A 16,224-nucleotide genomic window follows, 5' to 3' on the forward strand; every position below is an offset into this window, starting at 1 on the left:
GGGTGCCCTATGTCCCACGAAGGACTTATGACCGGAAGAAACACCACTATGGTTTTAATTCGCATTCAGTAAATTCAAACGCTTTTTAAAATGTGTAAAAACGTTTTCAATGTTAAGAAGAGTTGAGAGAGGGACATTTGATATTCTTAACCTTAAAAGGAGCAAAAAATTTAATTTACGCTTTCATAATATCAAATTTTATAAGAACCAACAAATTTTCATGAACACTAAAATCTTCTCAGAGTGACCTATTTTAACATTCTTTTGTTTAATAAAAAAGGTTTTTTTTCTTAAATTTATAGTTTCGTTAGCTTTAAATTAAAAATAAGTAACAAATGCCAACTTAAAAATTTTCGCATTTTGATGTATAAAAAAGCACTAAATTTATTGCGAAGAGCAAATGGTTGGCGGCCGCCGTAGCCAAATGGATTGGTGCGTGATTACCATTCGGAATTCACAAACAAACGTTGGTTCGAATCTCGGTGAAACACCAAAATTAAGAAAAACATATTTCTAATAGCGGTCGCCCCTCGGCAGGCAATGGCAAACCTCCGAGTGTATTTCTGCCATGAAAAAGCTCCTCATAAAAATATCTGCCCTTCGGAGTCGGCTTGAAACTGTAGGTCCCTCCATTTGTGGAACAACATCAAGACGCACACCACAAATAGGAGGAGGGGCTCGGCCAAACACCCAAAGAGGGTGTATGCGCCAATTATATATATAAATGGTTGGCAACACTGCACAAACTTGGCAAAAGTAACGTTACGCACTCTCTGATGAGCGCAATCTTGTTTATGTTTCTATTAGCCCCTGGTTACCATCCAGCATGCTTGACTGCGCTTTGTATGTGTTAGTGCAGTCGGGTGGCGTCGTGACACACGTATTTGTTGTCGGCTACACGTACGATGCTTGATGAAAATCAAAAATTTTTGATATTTTCAATTGACGCTTACTTTTTTGATCGTGTCGGAGTCTGATGGACAAAACAGCAGGGTTGTATTTAGCATTGAAGTTAGTATTTAGTGTGCGGTTGCCCAATAGTATATTACTCGTAAACACCTACATATACTAAAAATAAGCACAATCCGTATGAAATATGTACATAAATAAGCAAAAAATTAAAAAAAAATATATGTAAATGAAATTATTTAAAACTGACATACATAAGTAATTTAATAATAATAAAGTTATGAACCCGAAAAACATAAGTTATAATTAAAAACATGACTTATTGCGATTTTTTAATATAACACAAAAGGGGGTAACAAAAAAATTCTCAAACAAAGAACAGAATAAGTTAAAGCAGATTACCTTTAATTTTTGTAAAATATCCCAAACTCAAATTTATTTCCCTTACTTAGGCTTTTCATCCACACTTTTTTTTATCTATTTTTTTCTTTTTTTTAACGAAACTGCAATAGTTGCAAGTAATAAAAATTCATCATCCGATGACGACATATTTACTTCTAAATACAACTGTGGATTGATCGCTTTTGTTTTGAACGTTACCGGGCATACGACAAGCACCCGACACACACACATATAAAGTGCTTGACAAGCAATGCTGGACCGTAGCAGAGGCTATATCATTCTTGAAATTAAACGTTATTTTTCTCTCTCATTTTCCCCTACTTTGCAAGTTTTTTGGATACATGAAAACCAAAACTTGATAATTTGTAACAATTGTAACAATTGTTACAAATTATCTGCTTCATGAACAAACATATTCTCTCTATTGTGGGCCTGATATACATATATTGTTGAATTTTAATAATTTATTGAATACATCTAAAAAATTTTCGTGCTGTTCCCTAAACTAACTAATGCAGCCACGTAAGAAACCCGGTCCAAAGTCGCGCAAAGCCATTAATTCTGCAAATAAAAAAGTTACAGATGCCAGCAAGCTACCATTTGCCGATTTGGGCGAGACGGACACCAGCTGCTCTGAGGGAAGTTTAGTAGCGTCAGATGATCGCGAGTTTCACTCGCCGTCCCGTAATAATGCTGATACTGATTATGGTTTGGAATTTACAGCTAGCGGTAGTGGGTATTTTCCGAATGTGTCTAAACAACAACGTCCAGATGGAATTGCCTCAAATTTGGGCAAGAAAAATGAGAACTGCTCAGGGGCAATTACTCAACGAGAAGAATCATCAACTACACAAGTTGCTCCTACTCCACGAAAGCCGCTAGAGGGACCAGAAAATCTGCTTGGTGCCCAAACTACGTCTGTATCCCGTAAAAAGACGACTCGTAAAAGCAAGAGCCAGTTTAAGGCCTTGAAAGATTACCAAAAGTTAGCATTACGCGTGGATTTTATGATACCTCGTGCAGCGTTTGCGCGCGTTGTACGCGAAATTATGATGAGCATAGATACTGATGTGAGATACATAACAGCAACTGCGTTAGAGGCTCTGCAAGTCGCCACCGAAGCTTACGTTGAAGGGCGCTTGGAGGATGCAAATCTACTGGCTTTGCATTCACGTAGAGTTACGTTAATGGCGAAAGATATGGAGCTTGTAAACTTTTTACGAAATAATATTCGATAGGAGGGCAAATTTTGTTGAGCGTTTTTTTTTTTTGTATAATTAAGCTAATTTTAAAATTTGTTTCATGCCTGTTATCATTTTTAGAAAAATATAGATTATACATTTATGTGCAACTATTAAAACCTTAAATTTGAAACTTGTGGATATTTGCATTGAGGTGCCGGTATTGGTCGATTAAAAATCCTGGTCGTAAGATGCACCTACTGACATCAGATTTAGCTATTGCCAGTCGAGATGTATTCGAATATTCCAACCACAAGCGTTTGGGTAATCTTGATTTTTTCTCTATAAAACATCTAACGTGTGAAACTATTCAAGCATTTATTCTGATACATTGCAGCCACAGGTGTCATGAATGATTAAATGGTGAAATCAACAATCGAATCAGAGCTTACGACTTAAAAAATGTCGTTTCCACGACAGTCGGTTCTACGTAACCGGAACGACACGGATTTATATCCGGCCAAGGACTGTCTGTTCAGTAGCATTCGCCGTATGTAAGTATGGAGGATGTTTATGTTGCTAAAACAACAACTTCAAAAATGTACTATTTTTTCCTTTTTCTCTACCAAGGTGAATGCCTATTATGTGTAGGCAAAATTAAAAAATTAAGTGTTTTTTTATAGAAACGGTAAACCACCGTTCATTGTTGTTCTCTGATCATAGTGCTCTTTTTGTGCTTTCTTTCTGCACTCGAATGCGGACATTGAGAATTTTCTGCTTGTCACTCCTTTCAACACATAAAAAGCGGATTAAAAATAGAAAATTGTTTTGACAGTTAGGACATAACTGATGTAAATTGCCACATCCAAAGTAAACATGTGAAGCTAATTTTATTACTTGTTGAAATTTATCAAAAAATACATTTTGGAAATAATTTGTATATAATTTGTAGATTTTAAATATACAAGTATAGGGGCTCATTTAGAGAATCGTTGTGAACCAATAAATTTTGTGTTATTGAATTATATGATACACCCAAGTTTATTCATTTGATTTAAAAAGATGTGCTTTTCTCTAACTTTTGGTGCTTTTAGAATTTTAAAGGTAGGCAGCATCGACTGAACGCTCGCAAAAAGCTGATTTCTTATATCGTAGAAATTTGCTGTGTTTAATTGTCACAGCACGCTTTGTAGCCTTTAACCCACCACTCTCTCGTATTCATTAAATGGACTTGAATGGCACAGGGTCGTATGGATTTTTATATGTATTTTTGAGCGCTACGCACGATTCTGGGTGAGGTGGGGTAATTACACACGAAAACGTATTGTTTTTGTTTACTTTTTTCAACACGACAAGCTATACGCTTAAACTTATACTCAAATTGAAGCTTGAATCTTACAAAGCCATAAATTACTGAAAGCTCCAAAAAAACAGTTTTAAACAAAATGGTCAGTTTTAACTTAAGTATATACAGTGGTGGAAAAAAATAGACTCTTAGCCTTGAAATGCATTTGATCGTTCATATCCCCAATATTGTTGCACAATTGCTTAATAATTTTGTACACGTTTCTTCGTTCAAATCTAGTGCTCTCAACGACAACAAAAATATTAACCTTTCCATTAAAAAATAAGAGAAAACACGACTCTTGCTCATAGAGTACCTAAACAGGCTGGCAAAAAAAATAGACTTTTTTTCATTTTATTTCAAATTTTTTTCAAATAACAGCTATTTCACTAAAAAAAGGATACAAAACTTTAAATACTCATTAATAATTAATGGTTGAACCTCGATTTTGGACTACAGCAGCGCACCTTCGGGGCATCGAGTCCACGAGCCGCTCACACTGTTCCTTTGGAATTGTTTGCCAAATCTGTAACACTTTTCTCCATAGATCCATTTTATTCGTAGCTTTTGGCATTTTAGAGAGCTCTCGCTTCACTATTCCCCATAAATTTTCAATTGGGTTGAGATCTGGGCTCTGCGAGGGCCATTCCAGTACCCGAATACCTTCATTACGCAGCCAAGTTTTTGTTACAGTTGCAGAGTGCTTCGGATCATTGTCTTGTTGAAAGCGCCAACTTATCGGCATCTCCTCTGAAGCATAAGGCATCATAACATTTTGTAAAATATCCAAGTATTTTGCCGAATCCATTATACCATCGATTCGGTACAATGGCCCAACACCATAGTATGAGAAACAGCCCCATACCATTATACTTCCGCCTCCGTGTTTCACCGTTTTTTTTGTATACCGTGCTGTCAGTTCTTTGCCTGGAGGTCTGTGGACATAAGTGCGACCATCGCTGCTAAAAAGATTCATTTTGCTTTCATCAGACCATAGTATATTTCTCCAATTTTTGCTAGGCTCATTTAAATGCTCTTTGGCAAAAGACATTCTCTTTTGGATATTGTTTTTACTTAAAAACGGAACATTTTTCGCTATGCGCCCGGGTAAATTTGCTAATTCCAAACGATAACAAACGGTTCGCGAACTGATAGGCAGGTTCAAAGTGTTTTTAACACTAGAACTACGAAGATTTACCATATACCTATTTCAACTAACCGGTCATTTTGACCGGTTTTTTTGTTTAACTACACAAATCAGTAGAAATTTAGAAATAAAACTAAAAATTCATAAGATAATTAAATTTTCAAGCAAAAGAAACATATTTTATTCATTTATTGTATATAGTTCCATTAGCAATTTCAGTTTGCTGATCTTCACTCTCATCGGAATAGGACGGAAATCTTACACTTTCTCTTTTACATACCTTGAGTATGTTCTCTTCACTATCACTGGATACATAGACTTTCTCTTTATCAAACTGGACCGCTGAAATATTTGTTGATTTGCAGACAACTTCGGATATATCTTCGCATATATTTGTTATATCTTCAAGAAATTTTGTTTTTTTAGAATGTGACGCCATTTTCAGGGTAATAACTTCTAACTGAAAACTATAATTTTATTTCCCTTTCTAATAATGAAAAAAATATTCAATCAGAAACCACTTACAATGTATGCAAGAATAATGTGAGATTATAAACAAATATAAAAAATATTCAATTTATTGTCATTTGCAACTACTAAATTGAAATGTTTATATGCTACGATTTATGATAACTTATCAGTATAGGGGTTACAGACTGACTGTAGAAATTGTATTCATATTACGGATTTAGTATAACTGTATATACCATATTACAGTTATACAAATTTTCGCATAATATATGGAAAACGCAAAATCTTTGAATTCCGGGAATTTTCCATATTCAAAAAGAATATTTCAAGAATATACAAAAAGTATTCATGCTATTTTTATGACCGATCAAAATGACCGGTTCGTATATTTAGGTATAACACATAGTTAACTCTGAAAATTGGAAGCGTAAGAACAAAATAATCTATAATATTATTCTATACAAAAATTTAATAAAAATCATGACATTATCGAAAAAAATGTAATTGGAATATTTAAGAGGAAATGGGAAATAAATGTTCCAACCGGTCATTTTGACCGGTTAGTTCTAGTGTTAATTGCATTGGATGTGGCAAAGGGCTGCGACTTCGATATTTGGATCATAGCGCGGTCTTCTAGTATGGTCGTCTTCCGTGGTCTTCCCCGTTTTTCGTCGGTTCTATTTTTGCTTTTAAGCGCATTTCTCACTAAATGATCGGATCTTTTAACAATTTCGGCAATATTTTTGATGGTATAATCTTTTTTCCGAAGATTTTCTATGATTTTTTTTCACTTTCGGTACAATGAACGCGGCGACCCATTTTACAAACTTTCAATTCAAAAGCACGTTAGTGAATAATTATTCATCACAATACAATACTGGACTAGCTGATTTCTTTGATTTGAAAAATTTTAAGTGGAAATTAACGGAGCTTTTCCCATTTAAACTGTTATGAGTCTATTTTATTTGCCAACCTATTTAGGTACTCTAAGAGCATGTATGGTGTTTTCTCTTTTTTTAAGATGGGAAGGTAAATAATTTTGTTGTTGTTGAGAGCAGTATATTGAAACAAACAAACTTGTGCAAGATCGGTATTTAATACTGCAATAATATTTAAGATATGAACGATCAAATGCATATCAAAGGTAAGAGTCTATTTTTTTTTCCACCACTGTATATATATAATTGGCACGTACACCCTTTTTGGGTGTTTGGCCGAGCTCCTCCTCTTATTTGTGGCGTGCGTCTTGATTTTATTCTACAAATGGAGGGACCTTCAGTTTGAAGGCGACTCCGAACGGCAGATATTTTTATGAGGAGCTTTTTCATGGCAGAAATACACTCGGAGGTTTGCCATTGCCTGCCGAAAAGCGACCGCTTTAGAAAAATGTTTTTCTTAATTTTGGTGTTTCACAGAGATTCGAACCGACGTTCTCTCTGTGAATTCCGAATGGTAGTCGCGCACCAACCCATTCGGCTACGGCGGCCGCCATTATTATTAGCAGCCAATTAAATAAGCTATTCCTTCTCCTTGTATTTTCTTCAAATCGTTAATAACAATTAAAGAAACCAGAAACACCGAATATTCCACCAAAATAATTTCTATTAAGAAAAACCTCTCAGAGTAGTATTGGCCGCTGATTGTTAATTTTTCAGGTAATCTGTCATATGTGAACGGGTAGATTAATTTGATGGATTTATATGTGATTAATGCACATGTGAACGTATTATTACCCATTGTTACGGGCCTATACATAGGGGCAGAAACTTATGGTGCTCACACTCACCACAAAATTTAGCACATTTCTGTGTTAACGTGAACAACGTTTTGCCATGAAAGCATCTTGCAGTCTCTGCTCGGCTTACTTGACGAAAAATGTGCATGTGAAAGCAACAACAAAGCTATCGAGCAAGATTTGCCGTTAGCGAGTATGGTTATACCTCATAAAACTGGTATAACTCACGATTTTACAAAGAAAGGCAATTTTAGTCTGTGTCAGAAAAAAGGAACCGCGATTTTTCATGAAGTACGAAAGATATATATTTAAATTTTTTTTATATGAAAGTATGTACAAAACTACGAGTCGCAATTACTCAATAAACCGTGTCTTTGTCTTCATCGTTGTCGAGTATAGCCTGACATCTTCTCGGCATGCTTTGTAACAGCTTTTCTGTGTAGCTCGTCGATAAAGAGGACAAGATTTAGCGAACTTGACGGACGAGTTGCTTTAAATCATGGACATGGGGACATAATTCCCCACACATTTTCAATGGGGTTGACGTCTGGGGACTGGGAAGCCTAGTCTATTACTGTGATGCTATTTTGTGGTTTCCAGGTCTTTAAATTTTGGGCGAAGAGTTCCGCTCGGAGAAGCAATCCTAAATATTCTCTTTCACCGGGTGTTTAACAGTGCGATTTTAGTATGGCTCGTAGACCAAGCTCGCTTAAGTGGAACCCAAACCCAGAAAGTTGCTTCACCTTACTCCAATCGCGTTCCATGTTTTCGAAAGCCCAAGCCTTACGTTTCTCAATGTGTTTTTCTGGTTTTGTTGATGTGGGACGGTAGGATATGTTTGCCTCCTTCAGTCGACGTTCGATGGTGTTGATACTCACATCTATTCCCTTTTTAGCAAGAACTGATTGTGCTTGGCGTAGTCACAAAGAAGGGTCCCGCTTAAAAAGTTGGACAATCACTTTATCATGCTTTTTTGTCGTCCCGCTGATTCCACATCACAACAAATTTTTTTGATTTTTTAATTACTTTTGCAGTTGCGGCGTAAGAAAATTTCGGCCTTTTCGAATGCGTGCAAAAAAATACCGCCTTGAAAAGCTTCGCGTACTTCTCACTCATTTATGTTTGGTTGCGTTTACGGGAAAGATTCGAACGACACTAACCTGAGTTAGCACTGGCGTCGTAGTCCTTGAGTGGGACTATTACGCCCACGACAGTCGGTCCTACGTAACGTCCAAGGACTGTCACTTCAGCAGCATGCCTCGTATATGCACGGGAAACGTTTATGCTGCTACAACAACAACAATATCAACTATTACGCCGCAAAAAGCACAACGAAATATGTATATCGTCAAGTTACAAGAAAAATACCGGTTCTTTTCTAGTGACACATACTGTAGGTTCATTTGTACCAATTGCTTCATCTATTCGCCACTTGCTAAGGTTTGGCGAAAAGAAGAGGTCTCTAATATTGGGTATCGGATCTTTTATTATTTCTTTTTTCGCCAGAGATAATGGGATACCTGTAGATCCTTACTTACATCTTAAATTCTTTGCATTTGTGTCATACGGCCACTTCTCCCCTTCTGCAACAGTTAGTTTTTCTCGTCATAGCAATTATGTTTTTGGATTGTTGAAAAAGAAGCAGTTTATAGCGAAGAAGGTCCGAATACAGCGGAATATATGCTTCTATTTCTTATCTATTTATATCGGTTGGATTTATGAGAGCCAGAAGAGTCAGGAGTTTGTTAGAATGTGCAGCCTTTCAACATCTTGTCTATGTTTTCGGATTCAATAGCAAAGTTGAAGTGTTAGATCCTCACATCGTGGATATGTCTAAAGCACTGAAACACTGATCAGTCTGATACTACAAATTTCCATGCTTGGGACCGCTAAAAGTCGACTAAAGTCTATCTTTGCTCATGAATACTGACTTTTCCAACATTGAACTAAAGAATCCTTACTCAGTGAGCATCACGCATGTGAGTGAGCTCCATGAAATCAATTTATTTTTTTTATTGCGTGATGCCTGATTCCTGTCGGGATGGACATAAATTAGCGAATAGGGCGACACCGAATCAGGGCTCTATTATATCCAGTTGCATATGTTATGTTATGTGCTACATTCTTGCTCCGGTCAATAGATATCTATTCTGGATTATGGTGGTGGAAGCCATGTATTTATAGAGATTGTCAACATCCAAACCCTTGACATCAGCAGCGAGATTAAGCGAATACGAGCACGGTCCTGACACTAAACTGCCCATCCGTGATTAGGCTCTGAGTGAATTTGACAGAATCAACTGATGGGCTGACGCCACTTGGGATGCGTTTACAAAAAAACTGAGATTGTGTTGGGGAACTACGAAAAAAATTAACAAATGATATTTCGTTGCTCTCTAAATGACGACTGATTGGACGAGTTTGTGAAATGATCGAGCAGGATTCGGCTGCCGAATCTCCCAAGTAAAATGACAGCCGAAGTTCCCCTCATAATTTTATTTTTCACCATAGTTGAAGAGCAAACCTTATAAATCTGTAATCCTTGTTTCTATCCTGATAAGCAAATGTTCTACTGCGTTACGGGCTAAGTTACTAGTAGTCTCGACTTGCGCTAGGTTAAAACTTGATAAAGGTTTAAAAAGTTATCAAGACCGCTGCGGTACTGAAGGCAGTATGAGGAGCAATAGCGGAATCGTTCTTTGGACTGTTAATTTTCAAGATTTACAATCACTAAAAAAACATGTTTCACTCGGACGCCGTTTGGTGCACAGGAAGGATTTCCTCAATGCTATTCTCACATATCGAAACCAGTTCTTTTGGCGAATCCAGGCAGCTACTGTAAACCAATTGCGAGGAAAACAAGTGGCTTCCCAGAAACCTGAAGTGCGGGATATTAGCTTAGAAACCGCTAAATCGCTTTCACGTCTTTCTCAATTCGACTGACCCTACAGAAATCGTTATGTGGCACTCTAGTCTAGCGGTCATATGCTCAGTAGTCTAGTGCCTGTTCTTGAAAAGTCGTATACCCGTTTTTAGAAGTCTCTGTAAGCTCTCTGTATTTCTTTCATCGAGTGTTATTCAAAGCGAATGCGATACCTTACGGGTGCCAAGATTAGTTCACCTACGTGCTCTAGACCTTTTTTGCAAACAGCGGGAATGGGAAAGCCAGCGGAGTTCGTACGCTTGGATTTGATTACTTAAGTCCAGACTTAAGCTGTTTCTTCCCACACTTGTCTGATTCGCCATTTTCCTATTGTAGTCATCCGCGACATTTTGAAATACATTGCGATTTGGTCGTTAGCAACCCAATTCTGTTGGCTTCTTTCAATGAAAATTGTTGCAGAAAACGATGGAACCGCAATCGCTTAGGACGATATCACATTCTCAGACACTTCTGACGGGAAAGTGAACAGTGAAGTTGTGGGAGTAGGCTAAGTACTCAAACAGGCAAGGCTATTTATGTAGGTACCTACCGTTCGATATAACCGATTGAGCTCATATTGTAGGTAGAGCCGACGCAGGACTGCTCACTGGTTGCACAATCAGGCATAATCGAATGAATTTTACTTGCACCGATTAGTTCTGTTTATTGTGAAAGATAGCCAGATGTTTTGGGGTTGATATGAGAGGTTCGAAGACACTAAGTACTCCTACGCTACAGGACAAATGGCTACGGTAACGGAAGCCTATGCCATCTTGAATGTTGCATACTGGCTAATTGAGAAAAAGTGGCGTGGTAGCAGTATTGGAATTTGTAGTGACAGACAAGCTGCACTGAGAGCCCTTGCTTGCCCTACGTTGCTCTTCGAAATTAGTCGGTGAATGTAAGACAAAACTTAATAGTGACATAAAAACACAACAAAGTTTGTCTTATTTGGGTGCTTGGACACTGCGGTATTACATGGAACGAGTTGGCTGAAAAACTGGCTAATGAAGGGTATGCAAGCACACCACTGGGCTCTGAACCCTTCCTAGGGGTCAATTCTGCATCGGTTCAACTATGGATTGACGACTTCATGAGGTCTACCTATAAAAGAACTGGACGGTAGGTAAAATCGCAGGGCATAACGCCTGTGGTCAGCAAATGACTACTCTGGGAATCATTAACGACCTCTAAATATGCCTCTCCTTTCGTGTGAGTGAAAACACTGCAGAGCATGTTCTCTGTAGCTGACCGGAGTTTTCCAAAATAAGACTTAGCCATTTGGGGTGCGATGTACTGAGCATGGATAAAGTTCATAGTCTTCCTCTTCCGGATCTCTTAAGACATATCAATGAATACAAAAGATTCGCGAAAGAGTGACCTCAAGCCAATTTTTCCGTGTTACCCTTCATATTTTATTTATCCTGTCTCTCTATTCTTTCCACTGTAACCTATACGGGTGTAGTACAATGGTCGTCCTGACTGAGCGCTTGGACTTGTCCAACCCGCCTTAAAATCTAATCTATTTTTCTGTAAATTTCTGGAATCATAACTTCTGTATAGTCGAATCGCGTTAAGAATTGGTCTATCCGAGGATTTCTTGGCCTTCGGTAGGGAGGCTGATGGTTTGTTGCCCTGCAGTTTGCTGCAATCATTATTCTATTCATCTATATATTTAACTATCTATCCATATACACATTTGTAGGTACATACATATGAGTACATACTTATTAAAAAAAAAACCGCCCATTCGCAATTAAAAGTACGTACGCAAAGTTCTCATACGTCTAAGTTGGATCAAAATAACTTTTGTTTCGTGTAGCGTAAAAGTAAGAGTAGATAAGTGTAAATAAAAACAGCAAACACAAAAATCGAAAAAAACGCAAATAAATTATTAAAAACTTGCTCAGCAAACTATGTATGTATATCGAAGAGCGCGGCACCCAATAGTCAACGAAGTGAGCCACAATTGCCGCTGCCGCTGCCGCTATTCGATTCAGAGAGTTTGGCCAAACTCAGAAACAGCGTGAGCGACTTGCCAGCGTCGTCAACGCAATCAAATAGTCAGTTGCAAAAACGCGTTCAAACGGCTAAGATCAGTTCGGTTCGGTTCGGAACGGTGAGTCTAGAAAAGCGGTAAAAGTGTACAGAAAAACAACAGCTACACACACACACATCTGTATGTGTTAACCAACGAGTAGCCAACTCGAGTTCTAAGCAGCCCAGTAGTGGGGGGAAAAATAGTGTTAGAAGTACTGATCAGCGTTTAAAAAATTGCTCAGTAGAACTGTTGACAAGAAGTCCAAAGCAGAAGGAATACCACAAAACCGTAAAAATAAACTACTGAGAATATAAGAGAAAATAATTACATGCGAGTCTATGTAAAATGCACACATGTATGTTTGTATGTGTAAGCACACATGTATGCATGCGCGTAGTAAATGCACGTTTATTTTGGTTTTTGGAATTCTTTCCGCCTTGGCTTGAATGCTTACATATTTGAACGCGAAAGTTGGCTTGCTGGTTCAGTCATTCTAATTTAGTTACCGCCTGGCAAACTAGTTAGTGCGTGTGTGTCTCCTTGATCGTCCGGTTTGTTGTTGTTGATGTTGTTTTTTTTTCTCTTTTCTTGTTTTAACCAACGATCACTCCACTCCAGTGAAGCTTACAGACTAAGTCTAACTTAAGGGTTAACTAAGACCAATACATACCGTTAGTTATAACTGAGCACTGTTACTTTACGGTTATTAGTTACACGCGTTAAACCATATGCTGGTAATCGTTTTTGAATGAGCGAAAGTTGAGGTGTTGCAGTTAGTGAACCTAAGCCATATTAACTAAAAACCAAAAACAAAACAGGAAAAAAAAATAAACAAAAAAAAAAAAATTATAATAAAAAAAAATAAAAAAAAAACAAAAAAAAAAAAACCAATAAAAAAATCGTGTCGCGTCTAATAACTCCTTTTTCTTTTTTTTCTGTGCCATTATTTTCTAGTTAACTCAATCAATTCTGGTTTAAAAACAAATCTCATTTAAAAACAAAAGAAAAAACAAACTCGTTAAAAATGGTGGAAACAGTAGTTACCGTTGAACGCAACACTACCACACAAACATCTACGCCCGTTGGCGGCGGTGGACTCAGCGCATTAAAAATCAATATCGGCTATTTTCAGACACCGCCTGGCATATTGAAACTCGTGCAGTTCGTAAGTAGCAACACTTGTAACTTGTACTTCTATATGTATGTATGTATGTGTGTGTGTAGATATGCATGCAGTTTCCAATATTTTACTATACTAAATAAGTGATTGCCTTATTGCTTTAAAAAGTCAAAAGTTAACACTTACAGTCCGGAAGGGCTATTTATTGGACCAACCCCATTTTTCGGCTTTAACAAAAATAATAAAAAGCAGGAAACCAAAAAATGGCTCCAAACTAAAATCAGGGAACACTGGAACGGCGCAAGCGGCCTTAATCACACCAAAAAATCTGCTCCTAACCCTAGATAAAAAGAGCCTCAGATTACTCTGTGGAGCACTTACAGGTCACTTTGCCTGTAATAAACACTTTAACACAATCGGATTATCCAGCAAAGGGTGGATAAGTTTCAAGGGCCGGTGTTGATTTCGAATAAAATACAATTTTTTTAGGAAATTATTGTCACTTCTCTTTATTATGATAATACTGGTATGGTTCAATTACGTATGAAACAAAATATCGCCCAAATGGCAACAGCGGCTTCGGCGACATATCTCCAAAGACCATCAAATGCAAATAGTTCCTTATCTAAAGTGTGGTTAAGTTATAAAGGCCGGTGTTGATTTTGAATAAAATAAAATTTTTTTAGGTAATTATTGCCATTTCTCTTTATTATGATAATATTGGTCCAAATTTTCGATGACGCTGAGTCAAATTGAGGTTCTATGCCGTTAATATGCCGAATTATCTCATCCTTTAGCTCTTGAATTGTTGCTGGCTTATTGACGTACACCTTTTTCTTTCATATAACCCCAAAGAAAGAAGTCCAACGGTGTCGTTGACGTTTAGGTGTGGTTCACATTCAATATCGGCCCTTGAAATTTAACCACCCTTTACAAGATTATGCAGGTTCTGCTGTGAGACACGGAATCCTGGGCTCATTCCTACTAGATGAGGAAGACCTACAATTGCTCCCTCCTAAGGAGCTGGTTCGATTCCTCGGTATACCAAATAATTATAATTAAGTAATTAGGGGCGCAAAATAGAACAATCTGGTCGCAGTGCATAAAGGCCTTAGCCTAACCCGTACAACCATTACCATTACCATTACAATCCGGTTTCTTTTTATTAGAGGCAATAATTTAAATGGAATAAAATGCTTATTAAGGTTTTCTGATAATTCAAGTGAAGACTGCACTTTGCTCGAAAAAAAATTTTTTAAATATTCCATTTAACGGTATTTCGCAGCAGTAAAACTGCAGCAGCTGAAATACTGTGCTTGATTTATTGGTTCACTTGAATAAAGGCACTTCAAACGAATATCAACTACTGCGATCGGGGCCTCACATATGCACCTTCAAATCACCAGTATATCACTATCACACAAAAATAACAAATCAGCAGCGACACCTCTTTTACTAGGGCGGAAAGTTATTTCCATACCTAATAAAAATACTTCATATACAAGGTGAAGTCCAAAATAAAAAAGACTGACCTAAAATAGAAACGATAGGAGATTTGTTCTGATAATTTCTGGCCTCGATACACTGTTTTGCGCGATCTAAAAGCTTTTCGAAAGAGCGTTTCAGGTTATTGATCGGAGTGTCCTTCAGGATGTCGGTACAAGCCTTTTAGACGGTCTCTACGGGGGCAAACGTTTTCCTTTCATGGCCAAATGCTATTTTCCGATTAGGTAGAAGTCACAGGGAGCCATATCAGGCGGAAACGATGAGGGATTGATGGTTAAAAAGCGATTTCTAGTCAAAAAATCATTCACAAGAGTGGATCGATGAGATAGCGCCTCCTTCGCGGTATTCAGGGCGAATTCGACGAATGCGATGCAACAAACGTTTCAAAACGCCAAGATAAGAAAATCGCATTGACGGTTTGGCCCGTTGCCATGAACTCCTTGTGGACAATTACCTTGGAATCGTAAAACAAATGAGCACCGACTTGATTTTTGACTTCTCCAAACCTCCATTTTTTGGGTGGTGGCTCGTTGGGGCTTTCCATTCGGTTCTTTGACGTTTACTTGGAGGTTCATGTTGGAAACACCACGTTTCATCACCAGTTACAATGTTGTAAAGGCAGTTTTCGTCTTTTCACGCGTCCTTAATGAGGTCTTTCGAATTTTGAGTTCTGAGCAATTTTTGGTCTTCAGTTAACTTGCGCGGAATGAAACGTGCACAGACTTTTCGTAAGCCCAAATGATCAGTTAAAATGCTATAAATCGATGTTTTGGAGATATTCAACTCCGATTCCATGAATTTCAACGATGATTTCGGTTCAGTTTTGATAAATTTACGAACAATTTCGATGGAGTTTCCGGTGATTACTGATTTTGGGCCCGTGCCTTCATTGCCATTTATGTCCGCACAACCATCACTGAAAAGTGTAAGCCACTCACGAACTCTGGCACGAGATAGACAATCATCGCCATAAACTTTTTTCATAAATTCAAATGTTTCGGTAAATGTTTTGCCGATTTTAAAACAAAATTTGATATTGGCTCTTTGTTCGAAACTTATTTTTGGACACAAACATACGGACACTTAGACGCAATAACTTCGCTTCCACTGAACCGAATGTCACCAAGCTTTCACTGGAAGTCAGCGAGGGAATTAGCTTCCGTTGCATTAACTCATTAAAAAGATGGCACCATCAAAAACATTTTTATCACGCCAGTCTTGTTTATTTTGGATATCATCTAGAATTGGAAAAAAATTTAGAATTTAACATAAACATGTCCCAGAAGTTTTTTAAATTCTGATTACTTCACTAGCAAAAATCATCCCGTATTTCCCAAGCAGCGCTCTGATGTTTGTCATCGTTGATTTCTGCCATTTGCCATTTGAAAATCAACACAGAACTCAGAACTTTCTCCCACAAATGAAGAAAACGAATGAAACAACT

General features: G+C 37.6%; 2 protein-coding genes across 6 annotated transcripts in view; both read left to right on the top strand.

Annotated features, from left to right (window-relative positions):
• Positions 1 to 1,732: 1,732 nt before the first annotated feature.
• On the top strand, positions 1,733 to 2,685 carry LOC129237573 (histone H3.3 type c-like). 2 transcript variants are annotated; one of them, XM_054872396.1, is made up of 2 exons: positions 1,733 to 1,833; positions 1,888 to 2,685. In XM_054872396.1, the coding sequence occupies exons 1-2, from the start codon at positions 1,824 to 1,826 to the stop codon at positions 2,547 to 2,549; spliced, it is 672 nt and encodes a 223-aa protein (XP_054728371.1). In that variant the 5' UTR covers positions 1,733 to 1,823; the 3' UTR covers positions 2,550 to 2,685. The 2 variants fall into 2 exon arrangements, with proteins under 2 accessions (XP_054728371.1, XP_054728370.1); XM_054872395.1 differs by having other exon boundaries at positions 1,744 to 2,685.
• A 9,459-nt stretch (positions 2,686 to 12,144) lies between these two features.
• LOC129237574 (uncharacterized) overlaps positions 12,145 to 16,224 on the top strand; it is a 79,080-nt gene continuing 75,000 nt past the window's right edge. The window contains exons 1-2 of one of the 4 annotated variants that reach the window (XM_054872397.1): positions 12,145 to 12,232; positions 13,109 to 13,319. In XM_054872397.1, coding sequence (XP_054728372.1) covers positions 13,179 to 13,319 — 141 coding nt within the window. In that variant the 5' untranslated portion in view covers positions 12,145 to 12,232; positions 13,109 to 13,178. Of the gene's footprint in view, positions 12,293 to 12,343; positions 12,366 to 13,108; positions 13,320 to 16,224 lie in introns of those variants that run through there. The other 3 variants (XM_054872400.1, XM_054872398.1, XM_054872401.1) reach the window with 3 other exon arrangements.

Source organism: Anastrepha obliqua, chromosome 2 (assembly GCF_027943255.1).
Source record: "Anastrepha obliqua isolate idAnaObli1 chromosome 2, idAnaObli1_1.0, whole genome shotgun sequence".
NCBI lineage: Eukaryota > Metazoa > Arthropoda > Insecta > Diptera > Tephritidae > Anastrepha > Anastrepha obliqua.

Excerpts from the sequence above, each read along its gene's own strand:
- LOC129237573 (XM_054872395.1), top strand. The coding sequence starts at position 1,824 with ATGCAGCCACGTAAGAAACCCGGTCCAAAGTCGCGCAAAGCCATTAAT.